Below are 13574 nucleotides of genomic sequence, written 5' to 3' on the forward strand. Positions count from 1 at the left end.
GAAAAGCTTCCATTGATTACATTACCAGCCTCCCTTTCCCCTCAGTAACTGAGTCAGTGGTACTGAGTATATTAATATTGACTGCCAATTTGCCTCCGAGGCTCTTATATTGGACAGAATGATTGAAAAGGCAGGGAAAGCAATTTCTTCACCTCTAAATGTATGTTTAATGGGAGTAATTGTGTTGTCTTAAGAACACATGAAAATTAAACAGCTGCCAAAGGGAAAAACTCAATGATGGTGCAATTTTGAAATTATTACTGAGGCTGTGGTTAAATAATTAACGATGCAATCCAAGGTTTAGCCTAACTAGGAAATAATTGGATGGATGAATCAATATATCAGTGATGTTAAAAAAAAAAACACTTCATAAAATGCAGAATAATAAATAATATTATTTCAGGTTTTCAAATGAGGTTTTCCTCTACTTCGTAACCATACACATGTATTTTAAACATTAAAAATTGCAGGGATGATTCATTCCTACTGGCATTACTAAATTGCACTATATTGTGCCATATCACAGTTTCTCCCACCATCAGTGCCCAGTAGCACAGAAGGGCTCTGAACGCGGATGTGAGTAAAGTGTTCGCTGGGTGCGTTGGCTGTAAATCAGGTTACCGAGGGGTTAATCCACATGGATTACCCACAAGATTTAGCAGGGGGCGCGCGTATCTTTTTCCCTCCATCCTCAGCGCGCCATCCTGCTCACCCCTGCCACCATACCCTTGTAAACTTCAGACAGAAGACTGCACAACGGGACATTTTTAGGGTTGGGGAGAATAATGGGGTCTGACGGACAAATCCCAGAGTAAAGCTCCTTGACTGCCCTGAACTCTCCCCCGGCCCGTCTGCCAGCCCCACCTCACGTAGCGTAATGGGGAACGACTTTGACTTTCCAAATCTGTCTTAATTAATAAATACACTAATTTGAACTTTCCTGTCCTATATCCTTATGCTGTCCTAAAATAGGAACAGTAAAGGCAGTAGTTGATGTTATGCACATAACAAAATATTACTACCTGTGAGTCACAGTGGAAGCAATGGAGCTGAATCGCTTGCTACGGTCTTCGATACATTTAGCTACAGCAACGTGTGTTTGGACCGTAACATTAACGGCTACAAAACTGGCAGCAGATGGTCAACAAGCGAAAACTCTAACGCTATATATATAGAAATTACAATAATGCTTTCAAGAAAGAAAGAAAAAACACCCTTCATCTGGTATGGGCTCCTCCAAAAACATTCATTTTCTATAGATGACAAGAATCTATTTCACAAGGGTATGGAGTGCGCTTTTCCAATAATTATTTCATGACTCTCATTTAGGTGCGTAATCATTAAACTTCGATTCTCACACTGAAAATAGATGAACACTGGGTGGTTCTTGCAGAAAAAACAAGACGTGCCTTTTGAGTGTTTTTTTTTAAACAAATGGGTCAAATTCATTCAATTACGGTAGATGAATAGTTTATTAAAGGTTTTACTTTTAGTGGAGTCTGAGTTTTTTGTTTTTTGATGGTACATTGTAAAAAAAAAAAAAAAAAATACTTATGCATCACAAACACATTTATATAGTGTACATTCTCACCAATTCGTTAACATGCTTATGGTAAAGCACTATCTTGCATCGTTACATACTGACCCACAGAGATTACTGTGTAATCTTTTAACTAGTTTTTCAGCTTTGACTCTTTTAACTGTTGTACAGCACCCAATCTGTATGTTTGCATCAAAGTTTGTCTTCATATGAGTAGATTTACCAGTATTAAAGGGATAATTATGGATTATTGTTGTAATTAGGTGGGAATAAACTTGCCTTTAAAATCCTATGACTTAACATTCCTTAATAGAAAATGTTTGCAATATCTTTAGGGTTGCTATGAGGGGGGAAAACCTTTGTTTTACTCACACACGCAAATGAGATGAATATGACTTATTTGCAGTTACTTAACTTGTTGTCCTGTATTCTTCACAGCCTGTCGGTGCTCTGAATCCAAAGCGCGCGGCATTCTATGCTGAACGTTATGAGACTTGGGAAGATGACCAGACGCCACCTTGCCATTACAACTCCCACTACTCCACCGCTGCCTCCACCTTGCACTGGCTTGTCAGAATAGTGAGTAACTCACTCCTTCAACCATCTTCACACTCATTAGTTTAGTGTGCTTTGAATCCCCAAATTAGTGGAGCATCTGAATGGGAATGAAGTCTATCCCACATCCTGAGACAGCTTTTCATTTTTGAGCCTGTATTAGTTGATTGTCGCTTGTCAGATTTGATGATGCCGTTACTTTGAGGTCTGTCGGTTTCTGCACAGGAAACGGCTCAACGTCTCAATTTGATTGGGCCTGAGTTGGACCAATGGCGCTCAGAAAACACATTTCACAGGCCGGTAAACCAGCATATGTGGACTAAATAAAGAGTGGCTGGGTAATGATTTACAGAGGCCGCTGTGACAGGTTTATGTGTTTCAGGCAACCTGGTGAGCGCTGGAGACGTGTCCATCAAGGTTACTGAGCACTGTCCTCATTTACTCTGAAAGAGAAGGAGGAGGCATATACGCCTCGAACCCAATCCGTTCCCCACAAAACGGGCCCTTATAACCTGCACAGCTTCTTTGAGTTGGTGTACGTTTGGTTTTGATATCTGCCTATTATTCTGAAGGGCTTTGTACAGTATTTATCCTCCCTCATCATTAGTAGAAATGAGCTGATGAACCGAAGGAGCTCGCCTGACAGCAGATAGATTGGCCTCTGCGGTTCTTCCTCCCCCCCCCACCCCCCCACAATCTTTTTTCCTCTGGTGAGTGATGCATCCGCTGCAAGCGACGATGGTCGCCGTCTCAGGCGGAGAAAACCAAATTTGAGCCAATTATCATAATGGCTTACTGTATTCAGGAAGACGACTAATTAATTCTCCCCCAGGCCTGCATACAAAGAACGACTGATCTGTACAGTTGTCAGTATTCAGATGTGATTTTTAGTCCAGTGAATTCAAAACTATGCTGTAATTTCCGTTGTGTTGATTGTGATGGTTTGATTGAAAGGCAGATCGTGAGGGTGGAGAACTCTGATCTTTGCATTGCTTTATTTGCTTTCCCTTTAGGAGCCCTTCACCACGTTCCTCCTCAGTGCCAACAACAACAAATTTGACCATCCTGACCAAACCTTTTCAGCCATTGGCCGCTCCTGGAGGAACTGTCAGAGGGACACCCATGACGTAAAGGTGAGAATCACAGGAAGTCAGATATTTGATCATTATCTATATATCTTCTTGCCAGACACACTTTACAAACTGCTGTGTTGGACACGTATCATATTCCAAGCAGAATGTTAGTCACTCTCCCCATGTGTGGCACAACATATCTACAAGCAAAATAGTGAATATATAGTATGTAGGATGTGCCATTTAGCCATAACAAGCCTCCAATTTGATATGCTCCACATGTCAGGCAAAGTGCTTCAATACTACCGCAGAAATGAATTATGAATGCCTCATCCAAACAGCGATTCACAAAGACCCATATTCCACAGGAATACCCAATTAGAAATGCACATTTGATTCATCCTCTGCAGAAAGCAAACCATCTCTAAGGTAGACTCGTCTTGCATCTTCGCATGCAAGCCCTCGTGAGTCTGAACAAAGGCTGTGTGTGAGAGAAAGACAAAGCCCTCCCAGCGCAAATCCACAGAGCAGTCACCGAAAACGCTGAACCCTGCTGATACGCCACCATTTTGCCCAGTGCATAACACGCAGCAGGAATATGCACTGACCTCAAAGTGTCATATATTTCTAGCACACCCTGCATTGGGTAGTGTTGCCCCAGGCAATTAATAAAGCATTAATGACTAAAGCTATTTAAAATGTAGTCTTCTATGTAGGGACAGGGCTTTTACCCGACAGGACGGGGAGGGGGGGCAGCCAACTATGAGAGGCGGGGGCAAAAAGCTGCGAGCCTGCAAACAGCTGAATAGTCAAAGGCACCCTGTTAACAAATATAGCCTACCTTCACTACTACGTGTACGTCTGCATGCATTTGTTTTTACACACGTTGGATTGTTAGGGATCTATTAGGGGAGGCATTGTACTGTGGAGAACAATGCTGGATTACTAACAGTTTTTCATAATGTATTAGAAGCAGGGAAATATTATGCAAGAGCTTGTTTGGTTTACTCATAGTGCAATAAGGTTAAGCTATAAGGCATTGCCACTTTAACAACTGATTCGTAGAATGTTGTTGTGATTCTTGTCATAACCATGTAATATCATGTAAAATATAATCATGTAATGAAAGGGAATTGCTTAATATAATAATTTTCAGCATCACGTAAAACAAAAAATATAAATTGATAGTTTTCTATTTAGGTCAACTGAAAGGCAAGAATATAGACCGTCCCATAAATGCCATGCGCAGCCACAATGCAGCAACTGACACTGAGTCCGGGGGTCGAGGTCAGCGCCGGCCCGGTACACCGAGCGGGCCATCGGGTCCCTGATTTAAAAGGTAGCTTGTTTTTACCAGGCTCTCCCCCTTCATTAACCCCGGACCTCCTCCGGCCGTAATGACGGCAAGACCTAAGGAGGCTGAACATGCGATTGGGGATGACCTCCTAAAAGAGCGAGTGGAATGGAATCAATCACGTGGCGGCCGAGCCCTCTCCCTCTCGGCCGCACGTTCATTACTGTGCATCTAAACTCCTCATTCATTTCTTTGTGGCCACACAGCTACGTGGAGCTGGCACAGCCACAATGGACGGGGATAAACCAACTTTCCTTGGAAGTAATGGGCACACACGCGTTCATATCTCATACACATACACAAACTGCCACCGTGCCGTCTGAAGGAATCCAGCAGCACTCCACCGGTGACAGATTTTGACGAACATGTCATTAAGGTGACACAGTGTAAAGCAATGGAGGCATGTGTGATTGACTTGTTAGCCCATTACGATGCTGTTGCAGAATTAATGGCTGCCATGGGAGGCTGGCTTGAAAACAGAGCTGGCAGTTTTAACGGCTCGGCGCTGAGTTACGGCAGGAAGTTTACGAATGAAAAAGTGGAGGGAAAGTGCTGTTGTGTGTCTGTGTGTGTGTGCGTGTGTGTCTGTGTGTGTGCGTGTGTGTGTGTGTGAGAGACTGAGGGAAACCGATAGAAATGGCTACTTCACTCCGTTCCCTTTTGTGTGGGGAGGGTGAAACCAACAGTATTATTGGGCTGAACCATGTCATGCTATTTTGTTCTATCCAAACCCTGTGATTTATGGCGCCTAAAAGCTCCGTTGCTCACGTATCCCATAGGCAAAATAAAACCTTTAGCACTGAATCTGACAAACGCAGCATTCATAAAACAGGCCTGTTAAAAGGAGTTAAAATACTGTCCTTGCGCCCTCATTTATAATCTCAGGCTAAGAGACGTATTTAACTTGCCTTGTGTGTATGTTTTCTAATGAGGACAGAGTGGAGGATCTACATTCCTCGTGTGCATGTGCTTCATTGTGCAGAGGCTTTACTAACTCATCCTTTCTGAGCCGTGTGATTAGGAGGATAAAGGGTCAGAGTGGGGAGTGCAGAATCACACTGAGTATACATGCAGTCATTTATGTTGCAAATGCCTTATCTTTACAGTTTCTTAAATGACCATATCGATAGTTTTACGGTGCTGACCCAATTGCCTATCCAAAAACTGCTTAAACTACAGGAAGTCGCCATTTTATTTCTGATTGCTATGCAAGTTAAACCTAAGTTAAACGATTTTTTTTTCTTTGCATGTTAGTGCAGATGGAAGCAGAGCTGTGAGGCTTTTACGCTTAATGAAAGTGTGACCTCTAAATGTACCTGTACCCCAAGAGCCTTGATGAAAAAAAATAATAAGCAAACATAAATGTTGTGATAGTTTGATGTTCATGACATACTGTATATATGGTTGACCGAAGAGTTAAAATTGCTATGTATTTAATACTTAATTGTAAAAATACCAGTTTAGTCATTCAACGCAAGAGAAATTCACAGAAATGTTGGAATGGTCTTCAAAACGCAGGTAAATACGGTATTCAGTGTATGGAATCACAGCAGGCTTTATGTAGGGGGCTCCTTTACCAAGCTGACTTTCCCTCTGCTGCAAGGTCCTGACCCCATCACAAGAGCCCAGAGACCGAGCAGAAAAACCCCACTCAGTTCCAGTTTCATTTAACACACATTACACCTCTGCCTGGAATAACTGGACTAGCACCTCTCACCGCCTTCTCATGGCCTGCTGTTAAGTTTGTTTGTGTTACCTTTCCCCTTGAATTCTCACCTCATCTCAGTGGGATACAGAGACCTTTTCTCTCGTTTTTTTTTTTTTATGGGCTCTGTCATCACACATGTTATTTCTTGCACCCTGTTGAATTGTTGGCCGATTATGTGGGGAAAAATAACAGTATTATAAGTTGTGGTGCGGCCAGTGTGCTGTTAAAACGGAAAATCTATCTTTCTTTAAAATGCAGGAACTGATTCCTGAATTCTACTATCTCCCGGAGATGTTTGTCAACAGCAACGGCTACCACCTGGGAATGAGGGAGGGCGGGACCATGGTTTGGGACGTGGACTTGCCAGCCTGGGCCAAGAAGCCTGAAGATCTTGTTCGGATCAACCGGATGGTAAGGCTGACCATGTGTCAGGTTGAAATGGTGGTTACTTTAGCGAAAATGATACCTGGATATAAGACTTCTCACCTTCTTACCCCGATATAACACCAGGAAACCCGAATGTTAATGATGAAACAAAATACCTCGTTAGTGTCCATTTGTCTTTTCTTTGTCAAAACATGACTTCTCGTCCTTTTATTTTTTTTGTCAATAATGCAATGATGATAGTTAAAAAATAACTACTTCTTTGCCATTTTTACCAATAGGAATAACTAAAGCACAGTGAATATTAGCCCCTTCTTAAACTGCACTCCATCCATTGACCTCATTTAATACAGTATTTGGCCGACTACATATTATCATGTTATGTTGTGCGATGTATTTTTTTACTCGTAATACACATAAACAAGCCTATTTAAGTACTAAACTGAGATTCTACTACTGCTCAGGGTTTATGTAATTATGATGTATTGTCTCAATTATTTTCTTTTGTTTTTAGCTCTCCTGCCTCACATCAGCAAATAAATCCATCTTCCACTCTTCCTGTTAACCTTCCCGTGCATCTGTGTCTCCTTGTGTTATTCATGAAGCATCTAATAAAGCGCACCGCTCGATACGTACACTGTACCCCTGACCCTAGTGATGTCACCAAAGGACAGGACTGCGGGCAAGTTTGCCCTATAGTGTTACCTTCTGTAATGTCGGGAATCATCACTTTGGCAGTTTGCAGGGCCTGTCTGCGTGTGGTGTGTCTGAACGTCTGTGTGTGTGTGTGTGTGTGTGTGTGTGTGTGTGTGTGTGTGTGTGCACGCTTCACACTGAGAGCCTATCAACATGTGGTCCACCACTGGTCCCGGCGGGTTTCAAGAGCGGCATGCAGAAGGAAATCCAACATATTTTTGGCCGTCAGATAATCCTTGTTCTCCCTTTGATCACATCTCAACTCAATGTAGTTTACAATTACATGATGAATGGCTAAATATGCAGTGTAGAGTCTGATGACTATAAATCCTTCTTAAAATCTCAGAAACTTTAATAATATTGCTTGGAAGACACCGTTTAATGCAGGTTATGCATCCTGAGGCTGGGGGCCACTGTGTTTTTGGACTAGAGGTTGAAAGTGGCTCTGGGAACGCACTTGACCTTTTCAACCGGAGTGACAGAGCTGGCCTGGTCTTATGTAGGTGACCTTTACCCGTGCTCTAGCCATGCTGCCAGGTTCAGCTCTATCGCTCTTGTATACTGGTAGTTTTGGGGGGCAGGGGGGGGTGGGACTGGATAGGAGGAGAGTTGTTAAGGGCATGTCTGCATCTCCAAAACAAGGAGGAGAGGATAACTGAAAAAAGGATTCCGGTGGATATTTTTCCCACTTTTGCAGGATACATGTGTGATTTTGTCGTGCAGTGTTGCATTGGCGGACCGTGTGTATTCAAAGCCTCGACATTTATAGTCCTCCATTTTTTTTTTTTTTGTCTTTCTTTTGTTCTGATCCCTAGCTAGCCCACACTCTCACGTCCTCTATTATTTTATTTTCTCTCAGTGAATCTCTCTCCCCCTCTGTCTCACTCTTCATCTTTTTCCATTGCCTCCTTCGATTTCTCCCTCCCTCCCTCCTATCTATTCCTCCCGCTTCCCATCTTTGCATGTGCCACTTTCAATTGAAGTGATATGCCCTGTGGCAAACTCTGCGTCTGTGTGCTCGAGCTGGCTTTGTTGGTAATGGCTGTTATTCTGGGAGGAAGGGAGGAGTGCAAATTCCTCTCACAGCCTTACACCAGGATGCACAGGAATTATGTTGTATCGCGTTGTGGAACAATACGTGGCTTCCATTAAAATATATATATGTATATGTTGATTGCCAAAATTGACTCATGTCCCAAATCTCTCACTAATACTCCCACAAGAAATCAAGTCTCCCTTTTAACGCTCACAACTCATCGATGTTCCTCCTGCCGATGGTTTTTACAGTAAATTTAGTCCCTGCTTTGAACTAACTTCTTTGTCTCCATGGCAACATAGTCGGTTGGATATTTTAAGTAGACAGAGCAATGTGAGTTTGTTTATTACATAAAGTATTTTATTCCCGTAATATTCCCAGTGAAACAGTTTGATTATATATTTCATGTTTATTTGTTTAACTGAAATTTAAAAAAAATTTGTAAAGTACTAGTATTAATGTATTAGTTTTGTCTGGCGGTATTTGATGTAATGCCTCGCTAGGTCTAGGAAAAGTAAAGGAGGCTGTGTTTTGTTGTGTTCATTGTTGTGTGCAAGTACAATTTGTGTTGTGTCTCTTGGCCCATGTGCTACCGTGTGATACTGGTATGCCTCTCACCTCTAATTGCCCTGTACTTCTCTCACAGGCGCTGGAAAGCGAGTTTGTGTCATGTCAGCTGCATCAGTGGATTGACCTTATTTTCGGCTACAAGCAGCGAGGCCCGGAGGCGGTGCGTGCCCTCAACGTCTTTCACTACCTGACTTACGAGGGCTCCGTCAAGCTGGACAGTATCACTGACCCTTTGCTCAGAGAGGTAAAGGCACGCACACCCGTTGCCATGGAGACAACGCCCAACCACCCACCCCCACCCTTCCCTCCTCTCTGTCTTATTCACCACCAAAGTCACAACTTCCTGTCTCTATATGTCCTGGCATGCGTTGGAGCTCCGGGAGCATTCATATCACGCATCTGTCAATCAATTGTTGTGTCATGCAAATTTAACCCGTGAGAGAATGTGGCAGAGCTGCTGAGTCATTGGGTTTGCTTTGAGATTAGCACCAATTTGTTATTAATTTAATCTCTGAGGTAAACAGTGCCCCTTTAATATCTGTCTGTCTGCATTATATGTAGATCCTCCTTACATCAGAATGCTTTGCTCTTTTCTTCCTGGTGCTTAATACACTGTATGTTCCTTCCCTTAATCAGATCAATGAATCTCATTGAGCTCTTTGATCAATCAATAGAGGTCAGTCTGTCAGTAGATGAGGAGCTGAATCCTCTTGTTCTTAACAAATTAATTGAATATCCACTAGCTCGGCTGTACCGCTGGTGAATAGCTTAATTGCGTAGAGGGGAAAGAGGAGCAGAGCATGCAGCAGCTGGCATGTATTGTGGTACTTTCCAGTTTGAGCTTGTCTCTCCCTGTGATATCCACCATCTGCTGTCTGCAAAACAAGTCATTTATATACTGTCACTTCCAGGGGCGCCTTTATTTATCAAGTGACCACTATGCAAATCACCTGCAGAAGATTTGGCTGATCTAATTCTCAAACCATATTGTGAGAGGTTTGGTTTTCATCATTTTGAGAAAGATTTAGGTGATGCCTTTTTTATTTAGGATTTTTGCATGAGGGGTTTTAGCTGTCTTGCACCCTGCCCACTGTTAACCTGAGATATGACAGTGCTGTTAGTTAGTTGCGCATTAGGAAGCCTGCTACTCAGACCCGGTTGATGTTGTCGCGATTGTGACATGTGAATGTATTTGTGCTGGGGAGAGAAATTGCCTAAGCTAACTGCTACTGTGATGAGCACTAATTACGACGAGCCTTCATACCTTCAATCATGTTTCTCATTCCAGATGAGATTCTTCCTCTCCCTGTTTCAAAGACTATAACCGTGTATATCTGAACCCCACTAAAACCAAGCAGTATCCTAAGGAAACATAGATCAGTCTAGACATTTCAGTTAACATCTAATCATTTTTCAATTCCAAATGAGATAGAAATATATATATTTATACAGTGTAAAAAATAACAACATTTTCATATTTATGTTTAGATTTTAAGCAATTTTATTTTCTGCCACACCGACTATTCCACACATGTCAGGTCTGCTGCTCGGCTGAGTCAGTGAGGTGGAGCATGGAAAAATGCCCAATGAAGCTAAAAGCTGTTGAAATGTGACGATTGACACTGGGATATTGATTCATTCAATCCTTGACAGGTGAAGCTGCATGTCTGGTGTTAGTCATAACAATTAAAGCATTTAAAATGTCAATAAATTAGAGGTCATAAGAGATAATTTCCGCCCATGTGTCAACTGGAAATGATGACGCCCTCTGACATGCAGCCAGGCCTCTGTCTGAGGGCACGGTGACGGCTCCACTGGGCACGCAGCCGGATCAGCGGTCCCTCTATGCGACGCTCCTCCTGTCAGCCTCCTCTTATGGAAAAAACATGACAGCCACCCCTTGATTCAGACTGCTGCGTCACTCAGAAAGTAGAAAGACAAATTATTCATCAGTGGGAATCCATTCCTCATCAGCTGCCAACGAGCCCGCCGTCCACTCTGAATCGACAGAGACAACAAAGTGTGCTGGGGCCACACAATGAAGTGTTTGAAGCAGCGGAGGTATATTTAAATAGATTTCACTATCATATTCTTACAGTGATGTGACACAAGTGTTTAGATGTTTGACCTCACTGATAAAACAAATCTTTCATATGCATCGGGATTCAGCGGACATTGTCATCAATGATAACTGCACTAGAGATAAATGACCCAGCGGTAAACACATTGTTTGAGTCGTTGCTGCTCCCACATACAGGAGTGCTCATGTCAACTCCCAGGCTGTCACTCATGAAAACACCCTCAGGCAAATTCTTCGCTTGTACTTTAGGATTTAAATAAATCCAGGTATGCCTTTCTTCAACAAAAACAAAAAAAGGGGTGGGCTGCAGTGTTGTCACATGAGGGAGAATGATCATTAGAAAACAATTACATTAATAGTTTCTCTGTGTTTTTCGGTCAGTTTAACAACTTAAAAGCCAGAATTAACTAATTAATGCAATTTGCTTTCGCAATCTGCAGTCTGTCAAAAGGTTAAAGGTTGAAGAGCTTCATATTTGTAGCAGCCATCGCTGGTCCAAGGTGCCGTGACTCAGCGTGATCCCACGCTGCTTAGCGGGTCACCGCGAGGCCATGTTTGCATTCTGTCTGACAGAGCTGTTGTGTTGCTGCATTGCATGACTGCACTGGCGGATGCTGTTGGGAGGTCATCCTCCACGGAGCGTCTCCGTCACCAGTTTGGGAACCGAGCAGCACAGAGAAGCTTTTTGCTCACGCCAAAATGCGGACATGCGGAAGTCCTAAAGACGGACATGCAGACACAGGGTGTGTGTAGCAGAGCCTGACGTGACTTTAACTAATGAACTGCCTGTTAACTGCTCTCCTCTCAGACTCCGAGATACGTTTCTGACATACCTCAGAGAGGATTAGTGTTGAAGCACCTGAAAAATATTGACATGTATTGATCATGCAGTGGAAAGAACATTCAACAAGTCAGAACCCCTTCCCCCTACACACAGACAAGTCTTTACCCTTGCCCTCTGGAAACAATTATTGGGTGTCAACGTTGTCTAAGACAACCAAAATGGGATATACAGCTGCCCAGGTTCCCTGGTAAAAGAATCAACAAAAGTAAAACGTAGATGTTGTCCACATGGCCTCCTCAGTCTTTCTGATGTTTGTATCAAATGTCTTTATTTGAACCGACATCATGACCCTCACCCTAAACCTAACCTTAAATAGCAATAATGTCCGCTGCTTATTACTTGACGGACTGCGTTGTAAAGAAACACTGACTAGCGCCTAATGGTTCCCAAATGTGCTCACCAACTCACATGAAAAGTTTCGCCGCAGTGCGACAGCGCTCGCCCGTGTGGACAGCCCCTTTTCGTTGGTGCTGTGGAAGATAGGAAGTGACCAGGGGGTGTTGGGCGAGACTGTTTGTCTTGCAGGTGGCCTGTCCTGAATCAGTATCACCTCCAAACTTCCAGACCCACATCTCCCTCCGTGGCATGTGCTACCCAATAGGTCCTTTTGATTGTGAGCGGTGTGTACAGGCGGAAGAAAAATGAGGGCTACTCACCCGGGCAGTCAGAAGGCCGGGCGAAAGGGCTGAACGATGTATGTTCCATTGTGCACAGTGGCATTGACGGACGTCTACAAGCTCCCCTCTGATGGTGGAAGTGGCTCCAGTCACATCAATCACTTCCACCGTAGTGTGCCCCACTTTCAGTGAAGCTCAGCAGCTCTTGCTGCTTGTTCTCTCCTGGAGGCAAGGGAGATCTCTTGTCTGTATAAAAGGAAGTTATTTTCTAATTGTTCTTCTTTCTTGCACTCAGGGCGGTTTTCAGTTTTGCCAAAAACTTGCCAAAATGCTTTGGTCTGCTTGTGTGATTTTGGGCTTCTGTTTCATACTTATGTGTATGCATGGACATGCTTTTCTCCTTTGTTTAAAGCACAAGAACATCTAAAAACAGGCCGGCCTGCTGCAGTCCTAGCTGGATGTCACTCCAGGTTAACGTTTATGCAGTGGGGGCCCCTGCGCCTGGAAATGGGAATGGTTAACTGAAGCATGTTAATAGGAAAAGGCTTGTCTCTTCCATACTAACACTTGGATGACTCTGCAGGCTTGGGGGTGAGGGGGAGCACCCAGGCGGATTGGGAGTGCTCCCCCTTCCCTTCCTCAGAAGCACGGCTGAGTTGGGATTTGCTTGCATTGTAAAGTAACGCATTGACCCATCACTTTGATGCATATTGATTGTGACAGCCGCTCTTTCTCTCTCTCTCTCTCTCTCTCTCTCTCTCTCTCTCTCCCCCAGGCCACAGAGGCACAGATCCAGAGCATTGGACAGACGCCATCTCAGTTGCTTATTGAGCCACATCCTCCACGCAGCTCCGCCATGCACCTGGTGAGAGCCACTAGCATACTGGAAAAATACCCCGCACCTCTGCTGGTGTGTGTGTGTGTGTGTGTGTGTGTGTGTGTGTGTGTGTGTGTGTGTGTGTGTGTGTGTGTGTGTGTGTGTGTGTGTGTGTGTGTGTGTGTGTGTGTGTGTGTGTGGACCTGTGCAAGCCTCGATGGTTATGGATCGCAAGCCTTTTCTGTCCATGATTTCCTACTGTCCTTATATACATATTTATTCCCTCAATCCACTCTATTA

At 43.5% G+C, this 13574-nt stretch overlaps 1 protein-coding gene across 1 annotated transcript in view; it reads left to right on the forward strand.

The window, feature by feature from the left end:
- The window catches only part of nbeab (neurobeachin b), a 166413-nt gene that overhangs the window by 142838 nt on the left and 10001 nt on the right, over positions 1 to 13574 (forward strand). The window contains exons 45-49 of the mRNA XM_078098576.1: positions 1979 to 2119; positions 3109 to 3228; positions 6489 to 6641; positions 8993 to 9160; positions 13233 to 13322. Coding sequence (XP_077954702.1) covers positions 1979 to 2119; positions 3109 to 3228; positions 6489 to 6641; positions 8993 to 9160; positions 13233 to 13322 — 672 coding nt within the window. The remainder of the gene's footprint in view (positions 1 to 1978; positions 2120 to 3108; positions 3229 to 6488; positions 6642 to 8992; positions 9161 to 13232; positions 13323 to 13574) is intronic.

This window comes from Gasterosteus aculeatus, chromosome 1, assembly GCF_964276395.1.
Source record: "Gasterosteus aculeatus chromosome 1, fGasAcu3.hap1.1, whole genome shotgun sequence".
In the NCBI taxonomy this organism is placed as follows: Eukaryota; Metazoa; Chordata; class Actinopteri; order Perciformes; family Gasterosteidae; genus Gasterosteus; species Gasterosteus aculeatus.